General features: G+C 36.1%; 1 protein-coding gene across 3 annotated transcripts in view; it reads left to right on the top strand.

The window, feature by feature from the left end:
• BAZ1A (bromodomain adjacent to zinc finger domain 1A) overlaps nucleotides 1-18,100 on the top strand; it is a 94,344-nt gene that overhangs the window by 29,245 nt on the left and 46,999 nt on the right. For all 3 annotated transcript variants that reach the window (XM_042942969.1, XM_042942970.1, XM_042942968.1), the window contains 3 exons: nucleotides 3,970-4,113; nucleotides 14,179-14,280; nucleotides 16,073-16,160. In XM_042942969.1, the coding sequence (XP_042798903.1) occupies nucleotides 3,970-4,113; nucleotides 14,179-14,280; nucleotides 16,073-16,160 (334 nt within the window). The remainder of the gene's footprint in view (nucleotides 1-3,969; nucleotides 4,114-14,178; nucleotides 14,281-16,072; nucleotides 16,161-18,100) is intronic.

Below are 18,100 nucleotides of genomic sequence, written 5' to 3'. Positions count from 1 at the left end.
AGTGAATTCATACAATATTTGTTATTTTATGTTTGGCTTATTTCACTGAGTATGATGTTTTCAAGGTTAATCCATGTTGTAGCGTATATCAGAATTTCACCCCTGTTTGTGGCTGCTGAATGTTCCATTGTGCGTGTATGTGTGTGTGTGTGTGTGTGTGTGTGTATACATACATATATATTTTGTTTATGCATTCATCTGTCGGTAGACACTTGTTTCCACCTTTTGTTTATTGTGAATAATGCCCTTATGAACATTGGTATACAAATATCTGTTGAGTTTTCAATTATTTTGGGTATATACCTAGAAGTAGGATTTCTGGGTCATATGGTAATTCTGTGTTTAATTTTTTAGGGTCCACCATATTGTTTTCAGAGGAACTACACCATTTTATATTCTCATCAGCAATGCACAAGGGTTCCAATTTCTCTATTTCCTCACCAACACTTCTTTTTCTTTTCTTTTTTTTTTAAATAATTGGCATTTAGTGGGTATAAAGTGGTATCTCATGGCAGTTTTTATTTTGCATTTCCCTTATGATTAATGATGGCTGAACATCTTTTCATGTGGTTATTGCCATTTGTATCTTTTCTTGGAGAAATGTCTGTTCTGGTCCTTTGCTTGTTTTGAATTGAGTTGTTTGTATTTTGTTAAGTTATAAGAGTTTTTCATATGTTGTGCCATGTTTTTGTCTGGTTTGTGTATCAGGGTATTATTAGTGTTATAAAATGAATTAAGAAGTGTTCTCTCCTCTTCAATTTTTGAAAGATTTTGAGAATTGATATTAATTCTTTAAGTGTTTGGTAGAATTCACCAGTGAAGCCATCTGGTCCTGGGCTTTTCTTCATTGGAAGGTTGATTACTGATTCAATCACCTTTCTTTTTTTTTTTTAATTTTTTTTTAATGTTTATTTATTTTTGAGACAGAGGGAGACAGAGCATGAATGGGGGAGGGGCAGAGAGAGAGGGAGACACAGAATCGGAAGCAGGCTCCAGGCTCTGAGCCATCAGCCCAGAGCCTGAGGCGGGGCTCGAACTCAACCGACTGAGCCACCCAGGCGCCCCCACCTTTCTATTCTACTTATAGATCTGTTTAGATTTTCTATTTCTTCTTGGGTCAGTTCTGGTAGTTTCTGTCTCTAAGAATTTGTCCATTTTATCTAAGTTATCCAATTCGTTAGCATACAATTGTCCATAATCTTTTCTTTTTTTAAAAAAAATTTTTTTTTTTAATGTTTATTTTATTTTGAGAGAGACAGATTGTGAGTAGGGGAGGAGCAGAGAGAGAGGGAGACACAGAATCTGAAGCAGGCTCCAGGCTCTGAGCTGTCAGCACAGAGCCCGACGCAGAGTTCAAACTCAGGAATTGAATCATGACCTGAGCCGAAGTCAGACGCTTACCGAATGAGCCACCCAGGTGCCCCTGTCCATAATTTTTTCTTAAAATCTTTTTTTAGTTCCTGTAAAAATCACTAGTAATGTCCCCACTTTTGCTTCTGGTTTTAGTAATTTGAGTCTTCTCCCTTTTTTCTCAATTCTTTAAGAGCAAGTTGTAAAGGAGCCACATATGATACTTTTAATTGAACCTGTATTAGACTCAGAGTGAGGGAAAATGAGCAAAGAATGAAGATAAGATGGTTTGAGGGCTAGATTCACCTACATAGTCTCCATTTTGTTGATTCTTAAGCCTTGGGGTGCTGTAAAACCAGTTGCTTTCTTCAATTTGGGTGCAAAAATTTCCTAGTAGTAGATCCATGGTCCTGGTTTTCTCAGTGCCTAACAGTGCTATCAGATATTGTAGGGCATACTAAAGATGTTCTCCTAATGGATAATTATAGGCACATGATAAAATGTACACTAATGAGAATAAATGCTATTGTATAAAAATTCACCAGCTTCCCAAAGTGAATCTGCTCTGAATAAACTGTTTCTTTTCTGGAATTGTATGAGTCTCTTTGTTGTGGCTGTGACAAAAATTCATTTTGAAAAAACAGGTAAAAGGGTCAATTATCCATTTATTGAATCAAAAGAAAGATTAAACAGCTAAACCTGAGATGAGCAAAGCACAACTAAGTCTAAGGAAGAACAGGAATAAGAATTGATTGCCTCTAATACCCTTGTCATCTCTCCTTTCATGTCTCTTGTAGACTTTATGTTCTTACTTGTACAGTTACCTGTTGGTTGTGTCAGGAAACATGGCTGCCAAAAGCACAGAATTTCATACTTTATAGTATAGATTCCATGATAGGAGAGGGACTAATTTTTACTCTCTAGATTCCAAATTTTAAAATCTTGGAAAAGATGTATTGGCTCAGCAAAAAGTTGCCTACCCAGTATCAACTAACCCTGGCCAGGCCCTGTGGGAACATGACAGCTCCCACATGTGGAAGAAGGTGGGATATAGGAATATTGAAGTTCCTAGGAGAATGGGGATAGTGAATAGGCAGTTTTACGAATGCCCACAATATATCAAAACTTGTAATATATAAGGGTGACCAAATGAATGATGTAGTGAGAAAATTGTCCAATCTTGAGTCACTTTTTCTACCCCATTGGTAGGTGTATATATAGTTAAGATATTCTTAGTTAATAAAATCTACCCCCACCCCCACCTCTGGATTGCCCAGGAGTTGTAGGGAGGCTATAGATAGAATTCCAGCAATGCACTTTTTCTCTCTGTTACTCCCTACTATATACCTTTTTACTTATGGTTCTGTCTTCTTTCAACAACTTGAGACATATTTCACACACCATAAAATTCACACATTTGAAATGTACAGCATAATGGGTTTTGATATATTCATAGTTGTACAGCCCATACTATAAACCAATTTGAGAATATTTTCCATACCCCAAAAGAAAGCCCATGCCCATTGTCAGCCAGTGCCCATGGCTGTCCTTTCTCACCTTCTTCCCTTTCTGCCCCCACCTTCCAGGCAGCCACTTTCTGTCTATGGATTTGCCTCTTCTGGATATTTCATATAAATGGAATCATATACTATGTGGCAGTTATGTTTGGTTTCTTTCATTTAGCATAATGTTTTCATGGTTCATCTGTACTTCATTTTTATTTTTATTTATTTTTTGCTGAATAATATTCCATTGTATGGATATACTACATTTTAATTATCAGTTGCAAATTGGGATAGTGAAAGTGGGATTGAGGAATATTTCAGTTGTGGTGAATATGTCTGAAATTGCAGCCCATAAAACCCAGATAGAGTGGGCAGAAGTAAGGGAACCCAAAATAGAGGCAGTAGAACTAGAACTAGTGAATAGGAAGTTTTATAGAGATCAGAAATCCCAACAAAAACTACAGTAAGAATGATCTCCAGGTTATGATCTGGAGAATTTCTGTATTTAAAATATTGGATGTTTTGAAAAACTAAGACTCAACCTGTATAATGACATATTATGCCAGTATTTGATTTTCTAAACAGTAACTTTAGTTAAGAATATAATTGCTAAGGGGGCGCCTGGGTGGCTCAGTTGGTTGAGCGTCCGACATCAGCTCAGGTCATGATCTCCTGGTTCCTGTGTTCAAGCCCCGCATTGGGCTCTGTGCTGATAGCTCGGAGCCTGGGGCCTGCTTTGGATTCTGTCTCTCTCTCTCTCTGTCTCTCTCTCTCTCTCTCTCTCTCTGCTCTTCCTTTGCTCGTTCTCTGTGTGTGTGTGTGTGTGTGTGTGTGTCTCTGTCACTCAAAAATAAATAAACATTAAAAAAATTTTTTTAAGAATATAATTGCTAAGAATCTTGATAAATTGACCTTTGTATTATTTTAAATTGTAGCTAACTTGTTAAATTTGATGTTACAGATTTTCTTGTTTCTTAATTTAGTTACATCAATAAGCCATAGTCTCTACAAAAGCAAATATCTTTTCAGTTGTTCATAATAATTAGATTGTTCTGAAATGTTTGATTATAAAATATAAAATAATTTGCATTTTTAAATATATAATTTTCTTTAGGTTGCAGTGTAGGATTTTGGAAGTCCTTCCTCCATCACATCAAAATGGCTTTGCTAATGGACATATCAGCAGTGTAGATGGAGAAACTATTATCATCAGTGATAGTGATGATTCAGAAACACAAAACAGTTCTTTTCAAAATGGGTAAGTGATTTTTGTTAATTTTTTAACTGTGTATCAGATTGACTAGTGATATCCCATTGAAATAAGTTTTTCTTTAATCCTTCCTTTCTTCCTTTGTAATCATACAGTATAAAATCCATCTAGGAAATGTGGTTCAACAACACACATTAGAATTTTCAAGATTTAAAGCTACCTTGTTAATTGTAGTCAGCTGCTTAGGAGCACTTGAAGTTCACCTCATTCAATTGTACTTAACACATTCCATTTTTGTTTACTTGAGAAAATTCATTCTGTACTTTAATTATTATACTTAATTGCTTTATGGTGCATATGGTAAAGACACTAACTTTCTGAAATTCAGTCAGTTGACAACATGGGTCAGCTGAATGCTTCTGGAGAAAAATCCTACAAACACATGTAGATTGGCAATGTCGGGGCCCCTGGGTGGCTCAGTCGGTTAAGCATCTGACTTCGGCTCAGGTCATGATCTCGCGGTTAGTGAGTTTGAGCCCCGCATTGGGCTTTGTGCTGACAGCTCAGAGCCTGGAGCCTGCTTTGGATTCTCTCTCTCTCTGTCTCTCTCTCTCTCTCTCTCTTTCCCTCTCTCTCTCTCTCTCTCTCTCCTTTTCTGCCCCTCCCCTGCTCATGCTCTCTCTCTCTAAAAAATAAATAAACATAAAAGAAAAAGATTGTCATTGTCTACAGGTAAATTTAAAAATCTCAGCTGTCTTCAACTGATTAAAAGTCTTCTTACATGTTTTCATTCCACTCCCTCCTATTCTAAATCTTTATTGCTCCATTCTGTTCCTTCTCTGCCTTATAGGCATCTCAAACTTAAAAAAATTCTTTTTCCAGTCTATCTTATGTTTTTTTCCTTCCCTGTTGTCAGTGAACAGTGCAATAATATTCCAATAAGAAACCTGAGGCCGCTTTTTTTCTTTTGAGTATAGTTGACACACAGTGTTACGTTAGTTTCAGATTTAAGACATAGTAATTTGGGGGTGCCAGCCTGGCTCAGTTGGTAGAGCAATGTGGCTCTTGATCTCTCAGGGTCATGAGTTCAAGCCCCACACTGGGTGTAAAGCTTATTTAGAAAAAAAAAAAAGTAATTCAACATCTCTCTGTATATATGCTATATGACTTAGTGATTGAACGACTTTCTCTATACTTACATTATATGACATAGTGATTCAGTAACTCTCTCTATAGTCTCACCAAAGTATAGCTACTATCTATCACTATACAGTGCTATTACAATACCATTGACTATAATCCTACTGCTATACCTTTTTATTCCTGTTACTTATTCATTCCATAATTGGAAGGCTGTATCTTCCACTCCCCTCTACCCATTTTGCCCATCCCTTCATCCCTCTTCCCTCTGTCAACCATCAGTTTGTTCTCTGTACTTAGGTCTGATTCTGCTTTTTGTTTATTCATTTGATTTTAGATTCCACATATAAGTGAAATTATATGTTATTTGTCTGGCTTATTCCATTTAGCATAATACCCTCTAGTTCCATATATGCTGTTACAAATGGCAGGATCTCATCCTTTTTTATGACTGCCTAATATTCCGTGTGTGTGTGTGTGTGTGTGTGTGTGTGTGTGTGTGTGTGTGTGTTTACTCATTTATCTATGGATGGACACTTGGGTTGTTTCCATATCTTGGCTGTTGTAAATAATGAAATAAACATAGGGATGGGGTGAATATATCTTTTTGAATTTTCTTTTGTTTTCATTGGGTAGGTATCCAATACAAGGAATTATTGGATCATATGGTATTTCTTTTTTTAAAAAAATTTTTTTAACGTTTATTTATTTTTGAGACAGAGAGAGACACAGCATGAACGGGGGAGGGGCAGAGAGAGAGGGAGACACAGAATCGGAAGCAGGCTCCAGGCTCTGAGCCATCAGCCCAGAGCCCGACGTGGGGCTCGAACCCACGGACAGCGAGATCGTGACCTGAGCCGAAGTCAGATGCTTAACCGACTGAGCCACCCAGGCGCCCCGTTATTTCTATTTTTAATTTTTTGAGGAACCTCCATACAGTTTTCCACAGTAGCTATACCAGTTAACATTCCTATCAAAGGGTTCCTTTTCCTCCACATTCTCACCAACACTTATTTCTTGTCTTTTTGATTTTTGCCATCCTGACAGGTGTAAGGTTTTGATTTGCATTTCCCTGATTATTAATGATGTTGAACATTTTTAAAATGTGTCAGTTTTCCATTAGTATGTGTTCTTTGGAAAAAATTCTATTCAAGTCCTCTGCCCATTTTTAATTAGATTATTTGGGGGGTTTTGGTGTTGAGTTGTATCAGTTCTTTATATATTTTGGATATTAACTCCCTGAGGCTACTCTTAACTACTTCCTTTATCGCCTTTGCTTCTGAAATATCAGTAACTGTCAAATTCCTTCAGAACCTTGTAATTCAACTTCTGACTTGAACTATTTTGTCTGATGTTTTTGAACTATTGTATCTATAACTGGCTTTTGAGCATTTGCTGTCTAGGCAGTGTGCTAAGTTCTTTACATGCATATTAGTCACTCCTAGAAGAATGTTGTAATCCTTATTTAACAAGAAGAACCTCTGCTTTAGAAATGTTAATTGGCATTGCACAAAGTCACCTAGCTAGTACATTGCCTGACAGAAAAAAAATGATTTTTAGATGAGTGAATGAAGCATGACATGGCCGTATATGTTAAGTCTTGATACATCGCATTTTTTGAGTTGCTACAATTAAGCAGAAAAAGAAATTAATAGGTCATTTGTGTCCCTCATTGAATATAGGGTTTATGATGCAAAACTATTGGGGATTATGTAGTTAATGTATATCCTTTAGCAGCTCTGACAGTAGTTCATGTGTTTTGTTTGGAGCGTATCAAAGATTGTAACCCTTAAGTGGAGTTAATTATATATTAGTTTATTTATTTATTATTATTTTTTTTTTAACGTTTATTTATTTTTGAGACAGAGTCAGAGCATGAACGGGGGAGGGGCAGAGAGAGAGGGAGACACAGAATCGGAAGCAGGCTCCAGGCTCTGAGCCATCAGCCCAGAGCCTGACGCGGGGCTCGAACTCACAGACCGTGAGATCATGACCTGAGTTGAAGTCGGACGCCTAACCGACTGAGCCACCCAGGCACCCCTATTAGTTTATTTATTTTGAGAGAGAGAAAGCGCATGCATGCATGCACGCACAAAGAAAGAGGGAGAGAGAGAGAGAATTCCAAGCAGGTGAAGCCTGACACGGGGCTCAGTCTCACAGATAATGAGATCATGACCTGAGCTGAAATCAAGAGTCTGGATGCTTAACCAACTGAACTACCCAGGTGCCCCTGTAGTAACCCTTAACCTAATCTTCTAATTCTTGTAGGTGCTGTGAGGTGCTTAGGATGAGGAATGTCTAGACTCTTAGGTTCAGCACTCTATTATTCAGCTCATTAATGTCCTTTCTCTTCCTTATAGATTTGAATATGAACTACATGCATAGTTTGTGGCTAATTTGTTACTTTGAGTATAAAGCAAATTAATTCATAATTCCAGTTAGTAATAATAAATATTTTGCTTGTTATACAAAGCAAATTAATTCATAATCCCAGTTAGTAATAGTAAATATTTTGCTTGTTATATGTGCCATTTAGAGCACTTGTGCCACTTATAACAAGCTTATCACAGAATAGTACTGAATTTGACCATAATTTCCTATCTAAATATGTTGTGCCTTATCCCGTGAATATAGGTACTTGGGACAGACCCTTGCGGTAGGAAAAGTGAGTAAGCTGGTCAATTACTTTATTCACAGATATTTTAACTTGTTTGTGATTCTCAAAAAATCTGAGCCTTCGCTATACATCAGCATCATAAAATGCCTACTTGTTTGTAGATTTGCTACCACTGTATCCTAAGATACCAGGAAAGGTGAAAAATAGTCATCTTTGGACCTTTGTTCTTTTATTTCTATTAATTCAGTAAGTAAGAAATTTACCTTGTCTTGGTTGCTCCCTGACAATAAAACATAATATAGAGTTTTTCATGTTTCAGTAGGGGACTTGAAGGGATGGGAATGGAACAGTTATTGGCATTTTCCATGAGTTGAGCTGTATAAAGGCACCCACATATACGTTTTCTTATTTTATTCCTCAGAACCATTCTAAAAGGGTAGATGATCATTTTCTTATATCATTGAGGAGAAATGGAAGTTCAGAGTTAGAAAAGTTTTCCAGCATCATAGTTCATAATATCTGCAAGACATACTAAGGCAGCGTATTTAGAATTAAACATATTTAGAGGCGCCTGGGTGGCTTGGTCGGTTAAGCGTCCGACTTCGGCTCAGGTCATGATCTCACGGTCCGTGAGTTTGAGCCCTGTGTCGGGCTCTGTGCTGACAGCTCAGAGCCTGGAGTCTGTTTCAGATTCTGTGTCTCCCTCTCTCTCTGCCCCTCCCCCGTTCATGGTCTCTCTCTGTCTCAAAAATAAATAAACATTAAAAAAAAAAATTTTTTTTAAAGAATTAAACATATTTAGAATTCACATAGATCATTAAGATGATCACCAGCGTTTTTTGAGGGAGTGAAGGGTTAAGATATATATATAACATAATATTTTCTGTTTTAACCATCTTAAGTGTATAATTCAATGGCATTAATTGCATTCACCGTGTCGTACCTCTATCACCACTATTCCCAAAACCTTTTCTTTACCCCAGACAGAAACTCTGTGCCCATTAGGTAGTAATTCTACATTCCCTTCTCTCCCTCCATCACCTAGTAACCTCTAATCTGCTTTCTGTCTCTATAAATTTACTCATTCTAGATATTTCATATAAGTGGAGTGATACTGTATTTGTTCTTTTGTGTCTGTCTTATTTCAGTTAGTACTATTTTTCAAATTACATCCATGTTGTAGCATGTTGAGATTTATGATAGAGCCTTTGGTATACCTGTCTAAATATACTTTAGAATGAGATGAGGCTAATTTTTGTAATCATTCCTTTTTAGGGCTGAATATTCCCTTGTATGTATATACTACATTATATTTATCCATTCAAGTGATAGACATTTGAGTTTCCACTTTTTGGCTATTATGAATAATGCTGCAGTGATTATTGATGTACCAGCACGTATTCAAGTCCCTATTTTAAATTCTTTTGGGTATATACTCAAAAGTGGAATTGCTGAGTCATATGACAATTGCTTAACTTATTGAGGAACTGCCAAACTGCTTTTCACAGCACCTCCACTATTTTACATACTTAACAGCAATATATAAGGATTCCAATTTGTCCACATCTTCACCAGCACTCACTATTTTTCGAGTGTTTTGATTATAGCCATCCTAGTGGGATTAAGTGGTATGTCATTGTCATTTTGACTTGAATTTCCTTAATGACTAATGATAATGAGCCTCTTTTCACGTGCTTACTGTCATTTGTGTATCTTCCTTGGAAGATATACAAGTCCTGTACCAATTTTTACATTGGCTTATTTGTCCTTTTGTTCAATTATGAGTTCTTTATATATTCTAGTCATCAGAATTTTTTAAATAGAATATTTTGATACATTTGGGGGAGCATATTCATTAATTTTTTCAAAGTTAGTTTTATATCAGTAAAAGTAAGAAATTAAAGGCTTGACTTTTTATAAAGTTGCTTTCTCTCAGAACAACATATTATTAACTTACTCCTCAGTCTGGGCATGGACTGCAGAATCTGATTGAATTAAACAGTAAACTACATATTTACCTTTGTAGGTCAGCTTTTGTTGGCGGGCAGCAGTCAGGGTTTTAGGAAGGAGGTTACTTATTTATTTTGAGGATGGGTATTAACACCTTAAACATATGTTTCTTAAACTAAGTTTGTGAAAGAGACTGAGAAAATTGTTAACTCTTCTTATCACAAAGCCATGGACAAAGTCATGGACATCGCAGCCTTATACATTTTAGTGCTCTTTGACCCTCAGCTTAACATTCTTGCAGAACTCTCCAACATCTTTGCCAGAACTGGGTTCTAGAATAACAATATGAAGTAATTTTCTCCTTCGGCTATTTACCATGGGATTCATGACAGAGCCTTTGCTGTACGGATCTAAATATACTTAAGAATGAGATGAGGCTAATTTTATACAGTTAGGATACTTTGTGTAGATTATATAATATAAAGAATAGTTTAAATTTAAAATTATTTATTTTATGTATATATAAGCAAATTTTATTTTAAAAATTGACTTGCTACTCTCACAATTGTAGCAGTAAATAAAAGTTAAGGCTAGAGAAGATAATTTAATTTACATCATATAGAACATAACAGATTTAGGGTTTTATCTGTTAGTCCTGCTCTTTGAAACATGCATATTGTGTATCTGCTCTTAGTGTTCCTTTACTCATCTCATGTTTGCCCATCAAGTGTGGATTGAGTAATGTTATACTTATGTCTACTATTGTTCCTCTCCCTTCAAAGTTACTAAAATATTTAAAGAAAATTTATATTTGAAAACCCTCACATCTTGTTGAGAACGGTCTCTGTAACTACATGATACAAATTTCCTTTCTTAATGAAAGAGCCAAGTACAATTTGCTCCTTTGCAATCACAAATTCTCTGAAAATTGAACTAAATTGATAGTACCAACTAAAACAGTCCTGAAAGTCCTGAAAATATTCACTAGCTTACCATCTGATTTTAGTAGGCAGGTATGCCAAGTATACGTCAGTGTGTTTAGTTGCTTTTAGGGTTTGTAGAAGAAACTAAGTACAGTATCTGTAGCAACTCAGCTTGGTAGGTAAATAACACTTTGTAATAATATACTCTGTCTGCTATTGTGATTTAAGGCTTTACAAATTTAAGGCCCTTTACAATGGATCAGTGTTTTATGCAGTCCTATCTAGGCAGGTATTATTTAAAGTTTTAAAATATCATAAAAACATTATCCTAACTTGAAAATAGTACATGAACAAGATACATTTTTGGTAACATCTTATATCCTAGTGGTAATTTGCAAGAGCACAAGGACACACTAGGAACCTTGAGGAATATATTGTATATCCTGTTTAAAATTCTTTATGTACTGACTTTCTTCATGCAGTGTAATCTGACTGTATTGTTAACCTGCTTAATTGTTAGTAAGATTACAGAATCTGAGTGTTATTTTTAAAGAAGTGGACCTAATTGTTTTGCTAATTGTAATTCATATATGAAATTTTAATGTATGAGAAGGTTAGCATTTGAAATTAAAACAAAAAAACCCATAAGTAACCATTTGTGCTGAAAGCTTAATTATCTGGTCTTTTGTCATTTCTATTGTACTGTTATAGAAAAAATTTTAATTGCTTTTGTATTACCAATATTACCATGGAATAGCAACAAATGGAATTTCCATTTTGAGAAAATAAAAGTAGAACTGAAATTTAACATATATAATGGGCATATTGAAATATTATATATTTATAAAATAAATGATAAAATTTTATGAATGAATCATTGGAATAGCAATCTGATTTCTATAAATGTAACATTAGGTGTTAGTGTGCTATATAGAACTGGTAACAGATCTGCACTTGTTGGCAATAAAATCAGTCCATTAGTCACAGTCATGGTTAAGGTCACTACATTCCATTTAGTATTCCAGCTGTTTAGGCCTAGGCTTTAGGAAGCAAGGAAGAAAAATTATTAAAATGGGGATTCTTTTTAATATTGTCTTTTATATTCCTGTCTTATAGGTGAATCCATATGATAAGCAGTTTCTGTTGGTCTCTAGTAACTGTACTTCTTTGGAAAGAATCCAATTATGATTTTTATCCTGTATAGAGTTTTGTGTAAGAGTTACAACAAAACCCCCATAAGAATATTTGCACTGATTGGAAAAAAAGATTTTGATTCTATTATGCTTTATTTTCACAAATGAATTTCATGACATAGCAAGAAAAAACAAAAAAATAATTTTATACATGAAAAGTCACATTTTTATAGCCTTAAATCCATTAAGATAAAGTCCACAAACAAGTTTTCTATAAACAAATAATATATAAACAAATTTATAATTATGACTTAAAATTATGTACTGCCACTTTTAGTAATCTTTTATTTCTACTTGATCATCCCCTATATGTATACAATGGTAGTGATTAATTGCTAAGTTAACACCTCTTCAGAAAACTATATTAAGATTAAAAACTCAGTCAATCAAATCTGTTGTTCTTGAACACCTGCCACTGATTCATTAAAACTTGTTTTTCTTTTTTCCCCTCTTTTCATTTCAAGAAATTCCTTTATTGGAAACCCACATCAGTATTGTTCTCTGAACACTTAGAGTTCTCTCTCTTTGGCTCTTTTGGAACAGTGCTTTTCAAACTGCAGATTATGGCCTCATGTATGTTGTGAAATTAATTTAATGAGGAACTTTAATAGAATAGAAAATATTAGATTGCATTTCATATAGTCAGGGTGAATGATTAAATATATCTTCTAGTTTCTGTGTATCCTGGGTCTCCATCTAAAGATCCTTGGTCTTCCAACTAGGAACTTAATGCTGTTAAAGGTGAACACTTCAGTTTTATTTGTGTGATTGTCTCCTGCATCCCTTTTGTGTGGAGTCTCTCCCCACCCCCCACTTTGTGTTTACTGTATTTATATCACTTTGACTGTATCTGACCCTCATTGCTGAATGCTTCCTTTGTCATCATTTCATATCATTTTCTTCTCAGTAACCCTTACTTACACCCCTGTTACATATGCACTTGCATGCACAGGGGCAGCTTTTTAAGAGTCCAACCATTTGTCTCCCTGCTGCACCACTACCACCTTAGTCTGTTGTGCCATCAGTTCTCACTTGGTTCATTGCATTAGCTTTCTAAAGAATATCTTTGTTTGCACTCTTGCCCCGTAGTCTGGCAGCCAGAGTCATCTTTCTGATCTGATAAGTTAAATCATTATCACCCCATTTTTCAGTATCCTCTAGTGTCTTTTCTGAGTAAAATCTAAATGGTGGCCTATAATCTAGCCCTTCTATCTCCTCTCTGGCTGTATCTTCTTTTATTCTCCTTATTTATTCTGCTTCTTGTAGAAACCATGCCTACATCCACCCCAGGGCCTTTACACTCCTTTCTCTCTTCCTTTAAACTTATTTTCAAGATTTTCTCATGAGTTACTCCCTCTTTTCTTTCAGATCTCTGCTTAAACGTTAACTTCCTATAAGCCCTATCTGGTCAATTTATCAGGACTGTCACTATCTAAAATAGAGTACCTCTACCTGGCAGTGTATTCCCTTGATAGCACTTACCACCTACTCTGTTGTGTATTTTTGTTTGTTTGCCTGTATCTCCCCAATATAGTTCTATTTTGTTCACTACTTAATCCTTATTGTTTAGTATTTGGCACATTATAGGCTTTTAACTATTTATTGGATAGATGGATGAATGCATCCTCAAAGGGAAGAAAAGATGAGAAGTTGGTGGAGGCAAGGATTAAAGGTATAGCCTCTGCCAGGTCTTAAAACAGAGTAAACTACATTATCTCCACTTTTGCTCTTGGATTACATAGCTATGAAGAAGAAAGCTTAAAAGCAAATTCAAGAGCTATTTTGTTTACAAATTTATCTTATCTAAACTCGGTACTCAGTGCTTACTCATCTCTAGTTGATTTCTTCACACAGGAAAATTTATTGAATGAGTGAAATACCTACCTAAGATAAAATAGTGCTTTGTACTATTTTGGCTAATAAACTTGTGAGGGATGTCAGTAACATAAAATTCTAGTTAAACTGGGGTGCCTGGGTGGCTCAGTCGGTTAAATATCTGACGTCAGCTCAGGTCATGATCTCATGGCTCATGAGTTTGAGCCCCGCGCCGGGCTCTGTGCTGACAGCTCAGAGCCTGGAGCCTGCTTCGGATTCTATCTCCCTCTCTCTCTGCTCTTCCCCCGCTCACACTCTGTCTCTCTCTCAAAAATAATAAATATTAAAAAAAAATTTTTTTAATCCTAAACTAAAAACTCCTTAGATTCTGTGACTGTATGTTCTTAGAAACTAGATTTAAAAGCTCACATTTTCAGACGAATTATTAACTGATTTGTGTCTTTGCTCTTTTTAGGAAGAAAAAAGATGCAGTTGACCCCTTATTATTCAAGTACAAGGTGCAACCCACTAAAAAAGAATTGTATGAGTGTGCTATTGTTAAAGCAACACAGATCAGGTAAAACTTGGTTTCTATCTATGCTGGTTTAAAAGACAATAATTATGTTTGATTAAGAAGATTCACTATATGGGCGCCTGGGTGGCTGAGTTGGTTAAGCGTCTGACTGTTGATTTTGGCTCAGGTCATGAACTCATTGTTTGAGCCTTGCCTCAGGCTCCACGCTGGCAGTGTGGAGTCTGCTTGGGATTATCTCTCTCCCTCTCTCTCTGCCCCTACCCCACCCTAAATAAGTAAATAAATAAATAAGGGGTGCCTGGGTAGCTCACTCAGTTAAGCGTCTGACTTGGGCTCAGGTCATGATCTCTCGCGGTTGGTGAGTTCGAGCCCTGCGTGTGGCTCTGTGTTGACAGCTCAGAGCCTGGAGCCTACTTCAGATTGTGTGTCTCCCTCTCTCTCTTCCCCTCCCCCGCTTGCACTCTGTCTCTCTCAAAAATAAATTTAAAAGGTTAAAAAAACAAAAACACCACATGTGGCTAGTGGGTGCCATGTAGGACAATATCATTCTTGAGGACTAGTATATTTATTCAATAGTCAAAAGATAAATTACCTTCTTATTGTCATGTACTGTATGTATGGTGCTGGGATAGCACAGTAAACCAATCCTTTCTTTCCTATAATCCTTTCTATATGAAAAGAATATACATTTTGAGGAGGCTACTACTTTAAAACTTCTGTCTTGTTCATTCACTCATAGAAGCTTTTAATTTGACTTTTTCTTGAAAGGAATACATTGAATTCAGTTAAAACATTTACTTTCTGAGGCACCTGGGTGGCTCAGTCAGTTAAGCGTCTGACTTTGGCTCAGGTCATGATCTCACTGTTCGTGGGTTTGAGCTCCTCATTGGGCTCTACGTGGAGCCTGTTTAGAATTCTCTCTCTCCTCTCTCTCTCTCTCTCTCTCTCTCTCTCTCTCTCTCTGCCCCTCCCTTGTGTGTGCTCTCTCTCTCTCAAAAATAAATAAACATTAAAACAACAACAACAACGTTTACTTTCCTTCCAGAACTTTTCCAGAAATATTTGAATGTTTGGAGTTTGTTTTGTTTTGTTTTTGGTGGTGCTATGTTTGTGTTTTTCTCAATTTGGGGCCAAGGAGAATCAAAAATAGCAAATTTTTAGAATATTTTTTTTCGAGAGAGAGAGAGCTCAGACACATGTGTGAGCCAGGGAGGGGCAAAGGGAGAGGGAGAGAGAATCTCAAGCAGGCTCCATGACACGGGGCTCAATCCTCACAACTGTGAGATCATGACCTAAACCAAAAGTAAGAGTTGGTTGCTTAACCAACAGAGCCACCAGGTGCCTCTGTTTTTAGAATCTTAATCCTGTGAATTTATTTTAGAATTTGATAAAACCTGTGGTCAAGAATGTTCAAAATATCCATTTAAATGTTGACAGTATTATGTGACATCTGGTAATCTACTGACTTTAATTTTTTTAAAGAATTTTAATGGTGGTATTTGGAGGAATGATCATCTAATTTTAAAAAATTTGGTTTACTCTCTGTAGTATATTTTCCTTGAGGTTTATTTGATTTCTAAGTGGTTCTTAAGCACCAAATGCATATACTATTTTTGTAACAGACATTTATAATAGATCCACTTGAGTAGATATTATAACATTCTACATAAATATTTGTGAAGTTTCTCATAACTTCTACATAAATACCATTGGAAAATGAATTGTCCTTTTCCTAGGCTTGAAATGAAGGTTATGGGTTTACAGAGATTATAGAGTTCAAACTGAATTCTTTTATACTAACACTTTACTCTTTCTCCTCCTTTTTCCACTGTAGCCGGAGAAAACACCTATTTTCTCGTGATAAATTAAAGCTTTTTCTGAAGCAACACTGTGAACCACAAGATGGAGTCATTAAAATTAAGGTAATCAGAGCAGTGAAATTATTTGTTGGAAGGAAGAAGAGAGAGAAATGGGCTGTTACATAGTTAAAACATCGCAGAAATTTTTTTTTTTTAGAAAGAGAGAACATGGGCAAAGGCAGTGGGCAGAGGGAGAGAGAGAGAGAATCCCAAACAGGCTCCATGCCCAAAACGGAGCTCAATGCAGGGCTTGATTCCACAACCATGAGATCATGACATGAGCCAAAATCAAGAGTTGGATGCTTAACCAACTGAGCCACCCAGGCACCCCAGAAATGTTATTTCAAAGTTGATTGAAAATAGTTCTTTTTGGGGTGCCTGGGTGGCTCAGTCGGTTAAGCAGCCGACTTCGGCTCGGGTCATGATCTCACGGTCCGTGAGTTCGAGCCCCGCGTCGGGCTCTGTGCTGACAGCTCAGAGCCTGGAGCCTGTTTCAGATTCTGTGTCTCCCTCTCTCTGACCCTCCCCCGTTCATGCTTTGTCTCTCTCTGTCTCAAAAATAAATAAACATTAAAAAAAAAAAATTAAAAAATAAAAAAAAAGAAAATAGTTCTTTTTATCTGTAGCCAATTGTTACTAATTTTCTCTCTGTTTAAGGATTAAATACTATTTTGCAATTGCTAGAATTACTAGGTGGCTCAGGTAGTGTACTTTTTTTCCCCTTGTAAAAAAAAAAAAATCAACCAAGACAGGTGATAATAGATGGAAAACTTAGAAAATGTTATAGGGGAAGGAGGCAACTATATTTTTCTAAGTGTGGTTCTGGCTTACAAAAATAAGTTCAATACACAATGGAGTACTATGTGGCAATGAGAAATATGGCCCTTTGTAGCGACGTGGATGGAACTGGAGAGTGTTATGCTAAGTGAAATAAGCCATACAGAGAAAGACAGATACCATATGGTTTCACTCTTATGTGGATCCTGAGGAACTTAACAGGAACCCATGGGGGAGTGGAAGGAAAAAAAAAAAAAGAGGTTAGAGTGGGAGAGAGCCAAAGCATAAGAGACTCTTAAAAAATGAGAACAAACTGAGGGCTGATGGGGGGTGGGAGGGAGAGGAGGGTGGGTGATGGGTACTGAAGAGGGCATCTTTTGGGATGAGCACTGGATGTTGTATGGAAACCAATTTGACAGTAAATTTCATATATTTAAAAAAAAACAAAAATAAGTTCAAAGAACAGATCCTACTGGATAAGAAAACAATATATATAATAAAAAGAACATCAGAGACCAATACTAAGCAGATGGGTTATATTTTATTCAGAAACATTAAAAGGGAAAAATCAAGTTTAGAAATCTCACATGTGTAACGAAAGTTAAATGGTAAAACAAAAACTAATTTTTTTAATTGAGAAATACTTTACTTATATTGGGAGAAATACTACATAAAAAAGCAGTGGGATGGGTAGAGGGATGTATGCATGTGTCAAAAATCAGCTACCGTATGATTAAGATTTGTGTAACTCATAATATGTGTTATATCAAAAGGAAATAAATGTTTAAAAAAGAATATATGAATTTACTCTGTGAAAAATAGCATTTAAGATCTCTAGAGACCAAGATAGATTATTTAACAAATAAAACTGGGACACTTGGTTAACTTTGGAAAAACAAAGTTAGATCTAACACAAAGGAGGGAAAAAAGGAAATGAAATGAAACAATTCTTAATGTTATGCATACTAAAGAGCAAGAGGAAAGAAATACCAAGGATAAGACTGATTTGAAATATAAACTTATTTAGGTTTAAAAACATCATGAGGGGCACCTGGGTGGTTTAGTCAGTTAAGCATCTGACTCTTGATTTTGGCTCAGGTCATGATCTCACCGTTCATAAGTTCGAGGCCGGCTTCAGGCTCTGTGTGAATGGTGTGGAGCCTGCTTGGGATCCTCTCTCTCCCTCTCTCTACCTCTCCCTCACTTGTGCACATGCTGTCTCTCTC

The sequence above is a fragment of the Panthera leo genome, chromosome B3 (genome assembly GCF_018350215.1).
Source record: "Panthera leo isolate Ple1 chromosome B3, P.leo_Ple1_pat1.1, whole genome shotgun sequence".
NCBI classification, from domain to species: domain Eukaryota; kingdom Metazoa; phylum Chordata; class Mammalia; order Carnivora; family Felidae; genus Panthera; species Panthera leo.
The sequence above is the reverse complement of the archived record's forward strand: the minus strand, read 5'-3'. Positions and strand labels throughout refer to the sequence as shown.